Raw genomic sequence first — 17323 nt, 5'->3', positions numbered from 1 at the left:
AAGAAAGAAAGAAAGAAAGAAAGAAAGAAAGAAAGAGAAAGGAAGGCAGGAAGGAAGGAAGGAAGGAAGGAAGGAAGGAAGGAAGGAAGGAAGGAAGGAAGGAAGGAAGGAAGGAAAGAAGGAAGGAAAGAAGGAAGGGCGAACTTCTCTTTCTCAGTAGTTCCTGCGAAAGTCCTGAGGTTGAGTCTCATTGAGTAGACCTGGGTCATGGATCCATGTCTGACTGCCCATGCCTGGTCTGTAGTTCTTTCTCTAAAGTGTGGGTCTTGGGGGACCACATGACTAGTGTGACCTGGAAGGCAAGCCATGGGGATGTTCCTAGTTCCATCTTCTATTGGCTACTTTTTCTTTCAGAAATCATATGCGCCCTCACAATTTCATTTCTCCCTGTTGACTCTATCTCTAGCCTCGACCTCGTCAAGAGCCCCTGGGCTGTATTTCCATTCCCCATTGGATATATCCCCATTATGTTCTTCTAAAAAAACTGTAATAGTACAAATGACTTGAGCTCTTACTATGTGCTAATCATAAGCTCCTTATATTGCTGTGCAACTGAATGCTTGTATCACCGCAACACTGCAAGACAGGTGTTATTACCCCCATTTTATTTTTTTATTTTTCAAGACAGAGTCTCTCTCTGTCACCTTGGCTGGAGTGCAGTGGTGCTATCTTGGCTCACTGCAACCTCCGCCTCCCAGGTTCAAGCGATTCTCCTGCCTCCTAAGCAGCTGGTATTACAGGTGCATTCCACCACGCCCGGCTAATTTTTGTATTTTTAGTAGAGATGGGGTTTTACCATGTCGACCAGGTTGGTCTTGAACTCCTGACCTCAAGTGTGATCCATCTGCTTCAGCCTGCCAAAGTGCTGGGATTATAGGCATGAGCCACCACGCCTGTCCATTACTCCCATTTTACAGATGAAGGAACTGAGGCATACAGAAGTTCACTCCTGAACCAATGACTGGAGTTGGAGGGACACGGCACTCTGACTGGCTAGACCTGAGTCATGTGCCCCAGCATGGAGCCCAGATGTGGGTCAGCTGCAAAGGAACTATGTAGACAGAGAAGAAAGAGGCTCTCCTGGTAAAAAGCCTGCAGGAATCATTATAACATGGGTAGGAAAAACAGCAGATGCCCCCTAAACCAGATGGCGAATGATGGTAATCCAATTTGGACCAATTTGTAGGAAGAGGGAGCTGTGCTATCTCAGGGAATACAAAGAAAGTTTAAACTGCCAAACTACTGGAAGGACAGGAGTGCATGTGGCCTTCAGGAAGAGCTGGAACCAGGTGCTCACGTGGTCAGAATGCTCAGACTCTCATCCGAACTGCTCTTTCCTGGTCTACTTCAGTGGATCTAAGCGCAGATTCCTAGAAGAAGACTTTGATTGGTCAATTATAAGTCAGATTATCATACTGGACCAATTAGCTATGCCAGGAGGGCAGGACCCTACCAGAACAGGGCTAACTGGGAGAACCACAAGGTTGAAGTGTGGGAGTAGCAATAGTGGGTTCTAGAAAAAATGTGGAGTAGGATACAGGGCAGATAAAAGTGTAGGTGTCCCTTGAGGGCAAACCCGCTGTGTGTGTGAGGTGGCATACTTAGAGCTGCAGATGGCCAGATGTGGTGGCTTGTAATCCCAGTACTTAGGGAAGCTAGGCAGGCAAAGAGCTTGAGCCCAGGAGTTTGAGAACAGCCTGGGCAATATGGCAAGACCGCATCTCTACAAAAAATAAAAAAAATAGCTGGATGTGGTGGCGCACTCCCATATTTCCATCTACTTGGGAGGCTGAGGTGGTAGGATAGCTTCAGCCCAGGAGTTTGAGGCTGCAGTGAACCGTGATCCCACCACTGCACTTCAGCCTGGGTGACAGAGTGACACCCTTTCTCAAAAAAAAAAAACCCACAACAACAAACAAACAACAAGAACAAAACAAAATGTATAGTTGGAGGTAACACAGAACCTCACACTAACTGGCCTAACAATACAGCAGTGTATCTCATGAAGCCCAGAACAGGGCAGCTCCCAGGGCTGGTGGTTGGTCTGATGAAGCCATCATTCCATCACTCTTCTCTGCGTCTACAGTGTCAGCTTCACCCTAAACTGGTGGCTTCATGGCCACAAGCTGGCTCTCAGGGGTGATCATCTAACCCATGAGAAAGAAAGGGAGCGCCTGGTCCAGCCACAGGATAAAAGTTCTTCCCCAGTAGTGGGCATCCAGAGAATTCTGACTTAAGCTTGGGTCCCTGAGCCGGCCCCTGCAGACAAGGATGGGACGGCCATGACAGTCTTCCATCATCAATCAGGACGTCCCCCAGAACCAGGGTCTATTCTAAAATGACTTGCTACCCTCCGCTGGTGTGGGAGGAATAGGCACAGGGTGAGCCATCTTGGGTTGCCCCTCATCTCATGGCCTCTCTGCCTCTGTTGGACAGGGGTCCTGTGGCTGTCTGTGGTCTCCGAGGTGCTGTACATTCTGCTACTGGTGGTTGGCTTCAGCCTCATGTGTCTCGAGCTCTTCCACTCCAGCAATGTCATCGACGGGCTCAAGCTCAATGCCTTCGCGGCTGTCTTCACGGTGCTCTCAGGTAAGGCATAGCCAGTCCTGTGGCCTCTCAGAGCAGAGGCGAGAAAGGGTGCTGCCCTTGGAGTAAGCCCTGGTTGTACCAACCGGGAGGCATTGGACAAGTCACTTCTCTTTGTGAGCCTGAGTTTTAGCATTTGTAAAAAATGGCCAATGCATATTGACTGAGTATGTATCACGTGCCAGGTGCCGGACCAGGTACTAAGGTTATAGTAATGAACAAAAGTAGGCAGTCCCAGACCTCAAGGAGCATAACACGTGTGGGAGGGAGAGGCAGATGAACTTGAGATGTCTTCAGGAGATCAGTGCCACATGATCTGTGATGGATTGGATTTGCAGTGTCAGGGAGGGAGGTGGTTGTGCAGAGTAGGCTGACTGTGCCGCCTTTCTCTGGGATATAAAAGAGAAGCCGCTTTGGGGTGGAGGGCACATCGCTCCTCTTCCTGAGCTCATCTGGCTTTGAGAACTCCATGTGGAGAGGCTGCGTTGGAAGTCGAACGGTCAAACACATCCGGAAACTCAAGGGCAAGGGTGTGTTGGGCAGGGATTGTGGGGAAAGGCCACGGAGCCAGGGATTTTGAGGGTTTCAGGAAGAATGGGACCGTGAACTGCTTCATAGGACTCAGGAAGATGGAGACAGATGATTCCAAGCAAACACTTCGATTTGGTGGGCAGGTGCCCAGGGTCACTGCAGCGGATCCAGGTCATCAGGGGTTAAGCTGGGATTACGCAGGAAGGAAATAAAGGAAGCCTATAAACTAGAACATCAGGAGGCCTGGCAGACAGAGCAGTGGCTTGGCTGTGTAAGACATTTGTTCCTAAAAAGCTGAGTGTAAATTGAATTTCTATAAATTTAATCCTATTCTTCACGCATTGGAAGAACTCTCTAGTTAATGAAACCGAAACGATGAGCCTCTTGGTAAAGGAAGTAATCTCTCCTAATTGAGGTATGTACATTTGACAGAGGGATCTTGCAAAGAATAGAGCTGCATTCAAGAAATTAGAGCACACGCCATAGATCAAAATGTGCCAATCTGTCATCCCCAGGATGTGGGAAATCCAATCATCATAGTAAAGAAAAGAAGAAAAACAGAACAGCTGTCACCACACACAGACAACGTGGGACTCGGCCTCCATGCACGCCATCCCTGTGCACCCCAATCCCAGCAGTCCAAGGATGGAGAGCTTGTTTATTCTTTTTTCCCCTCCGTCTTTTATTTACTCAACCAACATTCGCTAAAGGCCTAACTGGGCACTGTGCTTGTTTGGGGGAGTTTAAGGAAAAAGACTCAGTGCTTGCCCTCATGAAGCCTTTCTCTCTCTCTCTCTCAATCTCTCTCTTTTTTTTTTTTTTTTTTGAGATAGGGTCTTGCTTTGTTGCCTAGGCTGGAGAGCAGTGGTGCAATCACGGCTCATGCAGCCTTAACCTTCAGGGCTCAAGCGATACTTCCATCTCAGCCTCCTGAGTAACTGGGATTATAGGCAACTCCCATCCCCCCACCACACTCAGCTAATTAAAAAAAATTTTTTTTTTTTAGAGATAGGGTCTTGCTATGTTGCCCAGGCTAGTCTCCAACTCCCAGGCTCAAGTAATCCTCCTGCTTCAGCCTCTCAAAGCACTGGGATTACAGGCATAAGCAACCACAGTTGGCCAAGTCTGTGATCTTGTGGAGAGACGTATTCATCAGATGATTCTAGCATGGCATGTTGACTTCTATGGACTGGGTGTGTTAACAGCCCTGTGGGAGGGGCACCCACATTTGCCCAGGGAGTGGGGATGAGTGGGGTGGGCATGGGGAAGGCAACATTTGAGTGAGACTTGGAAAATAAGTAAGAGTCTGCTTGTTGGACAACTTGAGGAGGGCATTCCAGGTGGAGTGGACAGCGTAAGCAAAGGCCTGATGATGCGGCATATTCTGGGAACTTCACATAGCTCAGAATGGTGGGAAGACTGGGAGTAGGAAGAGGAGGAATGTTGAGAGGTGAAGCTCTCATGTGGAGAGGTTTGTGAGGGTGTCAGTGCTTTATAGAGGTCTTTGGATTTTACCATGTAGGCAATAGGGAGCCACTGAAGAGTGTGGAGCAAAGGGCAACATGGTCAGGTTTGCATTTGGGGATTGTATTAGTCCATTCTCACACTGCTAATAAGGACATACCAGAGACTGGGTAATTTATAAAGAGAGAAGTTTAATGGACTCACAGATCCACATGGCTGGGGAGGCCTCACAATCGTGGTGGAAGGCAAATGAGGAGCAAAGTCATGTCTTACATGGCGTCAGGCAAGAGAGCGTGTGCAGGGGAACTGCCCTTCATAAAACCATCAGCTCTCGTGAGACTCACTATCAAGAGAACAGCATGAGAAAGACCTGCCCCCAGGATTCCATTACCTCCCACTGGGTCCCTCCCATGACACGTGGGAATTATGGGAACTACAATTCAAGATGAGATTTGGGTGGGGACACAGCCAAACCATATCAGGGATGATTTCTCTGGGTTCAGGGTGGAGCACAGATGAAGTAGAGCAAGAACGGAGGTAACCAGGCCAGCCAGGAGGTGGCGGGAGTCATATTGATACAAAGCAACAAGGCCCAAGTGGAGAATGGGTGAGGACAGGGACAAGTCCACTGTGCAGGAGGTAAAGTCAGTGGGGCTTGGGGACTGGTTAGGAGAGGTGGGTGGGAGTGGGTGGTTAGGGGAAAATAGAGTTAAGGTCAAGGGTTTCTAGCTTGGAGTGCACAGAATTCAGGAGGTCCATGAACCCAGTTGGGGGAAATAACATCTTTATTTTTCTAACATAAAATTAACTGTAATTTAGCACTTCCTCCAACAAATCACAGTAATGGGAATGAGACCCATGACATAGTCATCAATAGTAATCCACACTTTTCATGAAATCTCACCACAGCTGCAGCTATCTCAAAATGCACTCCTTCAAAAGTATGTTACTTGGTCGGGTACGGTGGCTCATGCCTGTAATCTCTTTGGGAGGCCGAGGACGGCAGATCACGAGGTCGGGAGTTCAAGACCAGCCTGACTAACATGGCAAAACCCAGTTTCTACTAAAAATACAAAAATTAGCTGGGCATGGTGGTGCGCACCTGTAACCCCAGCTACTCAGGAGGCTGAGGCAGGAGAATCGCTTGAACCCAGGAGGTGGAGGTTGCAGTGAGCCAAGATCACGCCACTGCACTCCAGCCTGGGTGACAGCGCAAGACTCTGTCTCAAAAAAAAAAACAGTATGATACTTATTAGAGCTTCCACCAAATCTCATTTCATATGTTAACAAAATGGCACATAAATGCCTATAAAAGTTTGTTTGAATATATTGCTAACTGTATTTCAATGTAACTGATTTCTCCTATACTGTGTATTTCATTTTATCCAGTGGAAAACATTATTCTGAGAAGGGGTCAGATGGTCAGAGGGCCCCTGACCTGGGAGATCCCTTGGCTGTCCTTTGGCTTGGGATGGGGTGAACAGTGGTCTCGCCAAGATGGGGAAGAAGGGGAAAGGGCTGGAGGGGAGATGATCAGTCTGTTTCAGACAGTTTGGGCGTGATGTCTCGGGGGGCAGGCAGCCGGCCCCCTCTCCTTCATCAGTGGGTTCATCTCTCCTTTTCTTCCCTTGCACCAAACATCAAAAAATTCCCTCCATTTTTCCAAGCATGCAGCTCTTCCCCCAACCTGCTCACTCCAGCCACACAACAAAAGTTTGTCGTTGGCCACAGGCAGCCACCACCAGTTCTTGCAAGCAGGCTCCTTGTGGGGCAGGAGGTGGGGGACTCTTTCCTCTACCTCCAAGGGCTTCTCAAAGTTTCTACCCCTCAAGAAAACAAATAAACCAAGCCAGGTTTCCTCCTAGTGGGGAGACCCACTGCGAAAGCAAATAAGATTGTCTCCATAATTCCAGGCAGATAAACAATCCAGGCTCAGGGAGGTTAATTGACTTGCCCAAGGTCATGCAGCTGGTCATTGCGGAGCTGGGATTAAACCCAGCTCCAGTTGGCTTCAAAGCCCTGTGCTCTTTTCACAGACTTGCACTGCAGGAGTGACCAGGCAGGAGGACGAAGATTTTAAGTCTTCAGAAAACAGTAACTGAGAAGTATGTAGCAGCCAGATGATGGAATAAGACTGAGGCTAGCAAGTGGTGGAGAGACAGGATTTTGTATTCATGCCTGGGAGAAGATAAACAGGAGAGACACAATATGAGAAGATAAACTTTGAGGCTGCTGCTGAGAGCTGGGCGTCTGGCCAGGAAGACACGGGAGGCTGGTCTTAAGGGAGCCCCTTGGAAACAGGGCAAGGGGTGGTGAGGGGCTTGGAGGAGGTAGAGAGGGCTTCTGCTCTGCTCCTGTGGGAAGGAAAGTGTGGCTTTCTGTCTAGGAAGAGCTGGCAGGCAGGGCTGGGCAGAGGCCAGCAGCCAGGTCCATGTGGGGAGAGGCTGGGGTCTGACGTCTGCCGAACCAGCTCAGCCCAAGGCCAGTGCCTTCTGAGGTGGTGGAGAAAGCGGAGACTGGGGCAGCCCTTCCTCTAACCAATTACAGTCAGCCCTCTGCAGCCGTGGGTTCTGCATGTGTGGATTCCACCAGCCCCAGAGGGAAACCATTTGGGGGAAAAAAAAGCAATTAAAAAATAACAATACAACACTAAAAATAATACAAATTTAACAATACAGTATAACAACTATTTACATATAATTTACATTGTATTAGATTTTGCAAGTAATCTAGAGATGATTTAAAGTATACAGGGGGATACATGTAGGTTATATGCAAATATTAAGCCATTTTTTTAAAGTTAAAAAATTTATTATTATTTTTAAAGACGGAGTCTTGCTCTGTCACCCAGGCTGGAATGCAGTGGCACAATCACGGCTCACTGCAGCCTCAACCTCCTGGGCTCAAGTGATCCTCCCACCCCAGCTTCCTGACTAGCTGGGACTGCAGGTGTGTGGCACCATGCCCAGCTAATTTTTTTAATTTTTAATTTTTTTCTGAAGATGGGGTCTTGCTATGTTGGCCCAGGCTGGCCTTCAATGCCTGTCCTCAAGCAATCTTCCCTCCTCATCCTCCCAAAGTGCTGAGATTACAGGCGTGGGCCCCAAATTATGTCAGGGACTTGAGCATCCTTGAATTTTAGTATCCGTGGGGAGTCCTAGAACCAATCCCCTGTGGATACTGAAGGACAAGTGAATTATAATTCAGTCATTCATCATGATTAATCACAATAGCCAGTACTGACTGAGATGTAATAAAGACTCTCTCCTTTGACCCAGTTTGAATCAGGCCCCTCTGAGTCCCCCTTCTGACTAGACCCCAATCTTGGGCTCTGTCTTTGGTCCACTCAGTCCCGTTTTAGCAAGAATCCTGCTGCATCTGTTTATCAGAAACCCCCCACCCTTGATGTCTGATCAAATTCCTCCTCCCTCACCCCTGATTGTGTTATCACCCTGGCATGCCTTCAGCAAAAACCCTGTTGAGTCAGTTTAGCCAGAACCCCCTTACCCCATAGTGATTTTCATCTGTGAACCCCACCCTGCTCCTTGGCTACGAATCTCCATTTGTCCTTGTATTCAGAGTTGAGCCCGATCTCTCCCTACTACTGCAAACCCTCGTGGCAGTGGTCCCTCTTGAATAAGTCCTCCTTACCGTTTTTACCTAAAGTGTTTGGATAAGTTTTTCTTTAATGGGCTGGGTGTGATGGCTCATGCCTGTAACTCCAGCACTTTGGGAGGCTGAAGGCGGAAGATCACTTGAGGTCAGGAGTTTGAGATGAGCCTGGGCAACATGGAGAGACCCTGTCTCTATGAAAAAAAAAAAAAAAAAGCTGGGCATATTGGTGTGAACCTGTAGTCCAGTCCCAGCTTGATATGGTTTAGCTCTGTGTCCCCACCCAAATCTCACTTTGAATTGTAATAATCTCCTCATGTTAAGGATGGGACTAGATGGAGGTAACTGAGTCATGGGGGAAGTTTCCCCCTGCTGTTCTTACAATAGTGAGTGAGTTCTCAAGAGATCTGATGATTTCATAAGGGCTTCCTCCTTTGCTCAGAACTCATTCTCTCTCCTGCCGACATGTGAAGAAGGGCATGTCTGCTTCTCCTTCCACCAAGATTGTAAGTTTCCTGAGGCCTCCCAAGCCATACAAAACTGTGAGTCAATTACACCCCTTTTCTTTATAAATTACTCAGTCTTGGGTATGTCTTTATTAGCCGTGTGAAAACAGACTAATACACAGCTATTCAGGATGCCGAGACAGGAGGATCCTTGAGCCCAGAAAGTTAAGGCTGCAGTGAGCTAGGATCATGCCACTGCACTCCAGCCTGGACAACAGAACAAGACTGTCTCTCAAAAAACATTTTTTTTTCTTTAACAGATGCTACTATGCGCTGGCCCTGAGGTAAGCTTGCCACATGTGTTAATCTCTTTACTCCTCCTAGACAGAGGGACTAACATTATGTTCATTCTTCAGATCAGAAAACTGACTTGCCTGCAGCCACATAGCTAGTAACGCGTTGAACCCTAGAGTCTGCCATGGTGAAGTGCTCTGAGCAGGGCTTTGCACCCAGGACTTCAGGTTGTTATTGTTATTATTCCTAGCTGCCTTTGAATAAACTGAGGGGCAGATCTGGCTCCAGGGACCAGCACTCTCAAAATGAGGCTGGGGCATTTGATCAGATATCAAGGGTGGGCAATTTTCGAGGCTGGGGCCTAGGGGCTGGGATTTGGATGCTTCTGTGAAGGAAGAAAAAGGGTCAAGGCTGTCTCCCCACTCAGTGTTGCTGGCAGCAGAGGGTTACATCGGAAGGTGCCTCCCTCCAGGGCTGAGGGACAGGGTGAGGGAAGGGCAGGGAAATGGGAAGTTGGGAGTGGTGACTTCTGACTCTCTTGGTCACCTTCTCTAGCCAGCACAGGGCTTGGAGCCCACGATACTTCTAAGGACCCATAAAATGTTTAATTTTGACTTCTTTTAAAACCAGAAGAAAAAAAGAATATAATAATAATGAAGACATAAAAACGAATCTAGACAGGGTCATATTTGTCTTTACACCATTACTGTCATAAAAGGTAAATCTTAATACATCTTTTATGGAGGAACAGGTCTATGATGGCAAAAGTGCCCAGGGCCCATAAAAGTCATAATGTGGCCCTGAGCTGGGCCACGGCCTTTCTTGTGCTCTCCCAGCAGAGCAAGACTAATTCAAGACCAGGGATGGCTCCGGCTGCCCGTGTCCCCACTCCTCCCAGTCTTGTGACTTCGGTGGAGAGGTGTGGGGGATGACAGGGCTCTGCCACCCTCTTGTTCCCCAGTGGCCGGGGGCTTAGATTCAGAAAGGGCTGTGAGAGCGGGCTGGGCAAATTTCTGTTCCTCCCCCAGTTCCTCCGAAAAATGAGGCTGATCTACTTAGGAAAAAAGAGAAAGTCATTTGGAAAATTCCTGCACAGTCTGGCTAACTGTGGGCTTTCAGGAAAAACAGCACTGGCACAAAGAGAAACCTGTCCATCTCCAGGAAATAATCAGCCTCGTGGAGAAATCATCAAGAGTCTATTTTGTTACCTAAAGAAAAAATGAAATTTCACAATAAAACCAAGATTACCAAAGACAAGGTAACTCTTTGAAATCCGAGTTTCAGGTGCCATCTTAAGAGTGTGGACCGAGTTGAAGAGCATACTCCTCTATGGCCTGCGGGGTGGGTGCCACCAGTGTGTTTTGGAAAGAAGTTTGGGGACCTGGAGGCCTGGGGGCCAAGGGGCAAAGCACGCCAACCCCACTCCACTGCCCATACCCACATCCTCAGAAACTAGGTTGTAAACAGGAAGAGTGCAACTCCCCTGGGCCTGGTACCAGTGCCAGGAGCCAGGCAACATGTGGCTTCTCAGGAAAGCAAATTTGCAGAGCCATTTGCCTTACAATCTCATCTGTGCTGCCTTTTAGGAGTGAATGTGAGCCATGAGTTCAATGCGTTTGCCTTTTTCCATCGGCTGCCAGGAAGCTCAGATCTAAGTTCTGTATTCAATCATGATACGTTTCCCCAAGCAAGACTTCCTTCCTGTTCCACTTCTCCTTAATTCCTTGGCATTTTCTTAGAGCTTACTCTTATTGTGGCAACTTTCCGTTTTATGCTTCTTCCTGTAAATGGCCACTGATTATCTTAGGACAAGTTTCCTGGGACCTTAATTCCACTAGTCACTCCTGCCACCTTGACCTGTGCTGAAAGAATCCCCTATCCATAGCCCCTTCTGTTCAGTTTCCCTGGCCTGGCAGACACAGTTTCTTGCTCATAGCCTAGAGGGCAAGTATTTTTGTGTTTAAAAATGCAGAGGGCCTAAGTCAGAAGATGAATATTTACATATGATTAAAGATCCTTTTATTTGCAAGTGAAAAGAACCTGATCAAATTAGCTGGAGGAAAAAAAGGGGAACATGCTGGAAATCTGTTGGTTCACTAATTGCAAAGTGGAGGGGCTGGGCTTCAGGCACAGCTGCATCCAGGTGATCATGTAATCAGGAATCTATATCTCTAAACTCTGCCTTCTTCTGTGTTAGTATCATTCTAAGTCAGGCCCTGTCCATGCAGAGAGGAAGGCTACAAGTAGCCCAGGCTCATTTAAAATTCTAGAGGTAGAGAGAGCTCCTTTCCAATAGTGTCTGCTTGGAGTTTTGTCCAAAGAGGACTATAATTGGACCAACCAGGTTCATAGACTTATTTCTAAACAAATTACCATGCCAGATGATGAATTACTGTCATAGCCAGGTTTGGTGCATGGGTCTGTTGGCATGCTCATGATGTGGGCTCAGTCATAGGCCAAGCAGGATTATCAGGCAACAGTAGGCAAGTGGTTACCAAAATGAACTGCTTGATACAAGACCAAATGTGTTGTCAAACTGGGAGATTATCAGAGTGTCCACAGTGGAGCTGAACAATCCAGTGCCCCAGGAATGGCAGAGGTCTTGTTTTGAGTTTCTCCAAAGCAGACCATAAGATGAAGATTCAGGTACAAGCAGTTTCTTTAGGAGGTGATCTTAGCAAGTATGGTGGGAGAGTGGAGAAGGATTCCAGGAAGGGAGGAAAGACATTAAAGGGAGTATTGACAAGAAGGTAAACACTGTGGGCCACTGGGGCTCAGTCCCTCATGGAGGCTGAGTAGAACACATCCCAAAACTGCTCACTCAAGGGGTGAGAAAGCAGTGATATTTGCTCACCAGTTTCCATTCACCATTAGTTTAGGGTCACTCCTGAGACATTAACTCCCCATAATCTCCAGCATTCTCCACCGAAGAACGCAAGTCTTTGAGGAAAGAAGTCACCAACATGCATGGGAGCTGCCTAACCAAAGCCACAGGGGATGCCTGGCATGAGCCAAGGAGATATGGATGGAGGCAAGACAATATCTGCCACAGAAAGTCAAGACAAGGGAGGGATTCTGACACCAGCTGGTCTATGGTGATGCAGTTCTGATGCCATCTTCCCAGAGGCAACATTGCACTCCACAGGTTTAATGCATGGTCCTCAGCAAGACTGCTCCCACTTCAGATGCCAGCTGCAAGTTCAGGGGTCCCCAGGCCATTATCACTTCTGACCAACTGGCTACAAATACAAGGCTTCGATAATTCACTAGAATGATTCATGCAATTCAGAAGACACTCTACTTAAGGTGACAGCTGTATTATAAAGAATACAGATCAAGACCAGACAAAGGAAGAAACACATAGCGCAAGGTCAATGAGGGTCTCAATGCAGAGCTCCCGTGCTGTCTCTTTGTGGAATCAGAACACATCACCCTCCAACACATCATGTGTTCACCATCCAGGAAGCTTGCCTGTTAGCTGGGCATGGTGGCACACACCTACTTGGGAGGCTGAGGCAGGAGGATTGTTTGAGCCTGGGAGGTTGAGGAGGCTGCAGTGAGCCATGATTGCACCACTGCAATCCAGCCTTGGTGATAAAGTCCCCGTCCAAAAAAAAAAAAAAGGCTGTCCTGTGCTTCAGTGTCCAGAGTTTTTATTGGGATTTTATGATGTAGGCACAATTGATGGAATCATTGGCCATGTAGATGTGTAAATGATCTCAATCTCCAGTCCCCTCTCCTCCTTGAGGTCAGGCTGGCTCAAAGCCTCAGCCCTCTAATTGCAAGGTTGATCTTTTTAGTGACCCCTCTGCAGCCCCCATTTTGAGTCATCTCATCTCACTAGCATCAAATCTGATGTGATTCAAGGGCCTCATGAATAACAAAGACATTTCTATCACAAACTTCCAAGAATTTAGAGTGTCCCTCCCAGGAAGCAGGAACAAGGGCTAGTCAAATTCTTTATTATACAACAAAGGTGCTGGGTGGGGAGACAGGAGCACATATCTGCAGCTGAGCTGTCACCTGCTTCCCTCTCCCAGCTATGTTCGGTTTGGGGCAACTAGAGCCATTGATACATTGAGGGAGAGGCCTGGAAAGTCTTCCCTGTATGGGGACTAATGCCTTAAGCATTTGCAATAGGGCTGGGCCTGCTTAACTTGGCCCTCTATGGGGAGTCCCTGTGTGTTTTAGATGCTACAGATTTCACCCCTCTGTTGCCACCCATTTCACCCCTCCTTTCCCCGAGGTAGTGGACCAAGCTGAGTCTCTCCAAACTCAGTCCTTTAAAGCTAAGGTGTTCAGTGCTGTTCTTCCCTGAGCCCAGGTGTGCAAGCAATACTTCAGCTCTTTCATTTCTGGATAGGATCTTAATTTTAATTCTAAGCCCCCATCCCCCTGGGCTGGTAGAAGATTTATCTTCAGAATTTTTCGATGTTTTCTCCCTACCGCCTTTGCCTGGGGCTGTGCCACCATTTTTGGCTCTTACTGCAACATCTGGCAAAGAGGGGACAGGGTTTGATCTTTGTTGTTATCATCTTCATCATACAGGTCACAGTGCCCAGTCTGAAACCCTTGGGTCTAAAGGTGTTCCAGAATTCGGAACGTTTTAGATTTTGGAAGGTAATGTAAGACATAGACTATCCATTCCATCACATCCCACCAGCAGCTGGGGCAGAACCCTATAATCAAATCCATTCATATTTCTGCTGTAAAACACATATGCAGGCTGGGAGTGATAAATAAAGATAGTAAATAGCTTCACATCCATCCAGGTCAGACTTATGTTCCAAAGAAGTTTAGGCCAAGTCAAGTATTGTGACCAGATGAGTTGCAAAAAAACATTGGATTTTAGAACTTCTGGGAATTTGAAATCACGAACAAGAATCTTAACACCAATAGCTCACATTTATTGAGCACCTACTCTGTGCTGAGACATGACCTCTGTCCAGGGCTATTGTTCCTGGAACGGGGTCCCTTGTCCAGACCCCAAGAGAGGGTTCTTGGATCTCATGCAAGAAAGAATTCAGGATGAGTCCATAAAGTTAAAACAACTTTATTAGGAAAGTTAAGGGATAAAGAATGACTACTTTAATTGAGCGGCATGGGCTGCTCAATTAAGGATACTTAACATCATTTCCTGATTATATGCCAACCAAGGGGTGGATTATTCATGAGTTTTCTGGGAAAGGGGTGGGCAATTCCTGGAACTGAGGGCTCCTCCCTCTTTTAGACCATACATGGTAACTTCCTGATGTTGCCATGGCATCTGTAACCTGTCATGGTGCTGGTGGGAGTGCCTCTTAGCATGCTAATGAATTACCATTAGCATATAATGAGCAGTGAGGACAACCAGAGGTCGCTTTTGTCGCCATCTTGGTTTTCGTGGGTTTTGGCTGGCTTCTTTACTGCAACCTGTTTTATCAGCAAGGTCTTTATGACCTGTACCTTCTGCCGACCTCCTATCTCATCCTGTGACTTAGACTGCCTAACCTCCTGGGCATGCAGTCCAGTAGGTCTCAGCCTCATTTTACCCAGCCCCTCATCAAGATGGAGTCACTCTGGTTCAAATGCCTCTGACACTACAATGGGAGATGCTCTTATTGTGCCCGTTTTCTAGTTGAGAATACTGAGGCACAGGCTTAGTAAGTGGTGATTTTGGCTTCAAGGTTCACGTGCTTTGCTATTAGACTGGTCCATGTAGGCTACTGCTGGCTATCCATGTCCATACGGCCCCTTCTGGTCCCCAGGGCTCTTTGCTGCTAGGGCTGGACATGAGATGGGAGAATGAGGCTGGAAACTTCAGTATGCATGGTCTCCTCACTACAGACTGGGAGCCTCACATCTAATGCCCAGAGCAATCATGGAAGTGATTTAAATGAGTATAGCTGCCCAGATATAATACATCAGGGAATACGGCTGCAGAGGTGAACTTGAGAGCTCATATGCATGGCATTTGAGGAAGGCCAAAATCTGTTTTCTTAACTCCTGATTTTTAATTCAAAAAATTTTAGACAGCTTTATTGGGGTATCATTTACATATCATGCTTAAAGCATATAATTCAATGATTTTTAGTAACCATCAGCATAGCTTAATTTTAAAATATTTTCATCACCCCAAAAAGAAACCCCATGTCACTAGCAGTCACTCCTCATTTTCCACCAATCTTCCCAGCCCTGAGCAACCACTGCTTTATCTTCTATTCCATCAATGTGCCTATTCTAGACATTTTCTATAAATGGATTTATAGAAGATAGGATCTTTTATGACTGGTTTCTTTCATTTACTTCACACGCTTTCAAGGTTCATCTGTGTTGTAGCTCGTATCAGTACTTTGTTAGTTTTATGGCTAAATAATATTCCATTGTATGGATTGACCACATTTTCTTTTCTTTGTTTTCTTTCTCAGACAGGGTCTCCTTCTGTCACCCAGGCTGGAGCACACTGGCACAATCATGGCTCACTATAGCCTTAGCCTTCCTGGGCTCAGGTGATCCTCCCACCTCAGCCTCCTGAGTAACTGGGACCACGAGTGTCACCACACCTGGCTAATGTTTGTATTTTTTGTAGAGACGGGGTTTCATCATGTTGCTTGGGCTGGTCTTGAACTCCTGGGCTCAAGCTATCTGCCTGCCTTAGCCTCCTAAAGTGCTTGGATTACAGGCATGAGCCACTGTGCCCGGCTCCAAATTAATTTCTTTACTTGTCTGTGCCCAATTCTCCAGACCAGGTTTTCTCCACCTTGGCACTATGGACCTCCTGGACCAGATTGTTCTCTGCTGTTGGGGGCTGGCCTGTGCATTGTGGGATGTCCAGCAGCATCCTTGGCCTCCACCTGCTAGAAGTCAGTAGCACCCCCTCCCCAAGTCACGACAACTTGGAGTTTTCATGGGGGAATGTTCAGGGACAGTGACTCTGGGACTGGCTGGAGACAGAATCAGCAAGACTGCTGGGTTGGGGTTGGGAAAGGGGAAAGTGAGGTCAGGTCATGGCTGGACTCGGATGCCAAGCTAGGAAGTGTGGGGGTGTAATGACAAACCACTGACGGCTTTAAGTGAAGGAGTGACAAGGTCAGGGTGAGTCTCACAAAGACTGTTGCTGGGGTACAGGAAGGGCTGGCAGGGCCGGTACAGACTGGGGAGCCCGCCTAGGAGGTGACTGCCGGTGTCTGGCCACAAGGAGATGGTGGCAGAGGGAATGGAGGACTGTGGATGGGCTCTAGGGAAGCAGAACTGGTAGGACTTGATGATCCACAAACTGGAGGGCAAAGGTGGGCGTCACGGAGGATGCAGATGCCAGGCTGTGACCATGATGGGGAAACAGGGAGTCATCCCATGAGGGCAGGAACATTGAAGGAGGACAGCGGTGCATTCTGGGCATGTGAGGTTTGAGGCAGGACCTCCTATAGGAAATACTCCATCATCACATCTCAGTCTCTGCAGGCTAGGAGGGTGGGGCAAGGAAAAGAGGAGAGTGGAGGGCCCCTGATAAGGTAAGAGATGGAGCAGGAGATGGAAGGCAGAGGAAGATGATTAATGGGCCCTGGGATGGAGGGAGACACACACTTCAGGAGAGAGAGAAAAGAACAGAGAGAGAGAGATGGATGGCAACAGAGAGAGAGAGAAAGAGAGAGAGAGATGGATGGAGACAGACAGAGATGGAGGGAGACAGAGAGAGAAGGAGAGAGAGAGGGATGGAGAAAGACAGAGGGAGAAAGAGACAGATGGAGGGAGACAGAGAAGAAGAGAAAGAGATGGAAGGAGACAGAGAGAGATGGAGGGGGACAGAGACAGAGAGAGAGAGAAGGAGAGAGAGAGATGGAGAGAGAAATGGAAGGAGACAGAGACAGAGAAGGAAAGAGAGGGAGGGAGACAAAGGGAAAGAACGAGAGAGAGATGGAGAGACACAGAGACAGAGAGAGAGAAGGAGAGAAGAGATGGACAGTGACAGAGACAGAGAGAGAGAAAGAGAGAAGAGAGATGGGGAGAGACAGAGACCAAGAGAGAGGAGAGAGAGATGGGAGACAGATGGAGAGAAGGAGAGAGAGATGGAGAGAGGCAGAGACAGAGAGAGAGAAGGAGAGAGAGATGGGGGGAGACAGAAACAGAGAGAGAGAGATGGAGAGAGACAGAGAGAGAAGGAGAGAGATATGGAGAGAGACAGAGACAGAGAGAGATGGAGAGAGACAGAGAGAGATGGAGAGAGAGATAGAAGGAGACAGAGACAGAGAGAGAGGAGAGAAATGGAGGGAGACAGAGTCAGAGAACGAGAGAGAGATGGAGGGAGACAGGGAGAAGGAGAGAGAGATGGAGGGAGACAAAGAGAAGAGGAGAGAGAGATGGAGGGAGACAGAGAGAGAGGAGAGAGAAGGAGAGAGACAGAGAGAGAGAAG

At 47.7% G+C, this 17323-nt stretch overlaps 1 protein-coding gene across 1 annotated transcript in view; it reads left to right on the top strand.

The window, feature by feature from the left end:
* GSG1L (GSG1-like) overlaps positions 1–17323 on the top strand; it is a 95968-nt gene that overhangs the window by 1383 nt on the left and 77262 nt on the right. Inside the window, exon 2 of the mRNA XM_011933462.1 lies at positions 2437–2589. Coding sequence (XP_011788852.1) covers positions 2437–2589 — 153 coding nt within the window. The remainder of the gene's footprint in view (positions 1–2436; positions 2590–17323) is intronic.

This window comes from Colobus angolensis, unplaced genomic scaffold (genome assembly GCF_000951035.1).
Source record: "Colobus angolensis palliatus isolate OR3802 unplaced genomic scaffold, Cang.pa_1.0 Scaffold128, whole genome shotgun sequence".
Taxonomy (NCBI): domain Eukaryota; kingdom Metazoa; phylum Chordata; class Mammalia; order Primates; family Cercopithecidae; genus Colobus; species Colobus angolensis.
The sequence above is the reverse complement of the archived record's forward strand: the minus strand, read 5'-3'. Positions and strand labels throughout refer to the sequence as shown.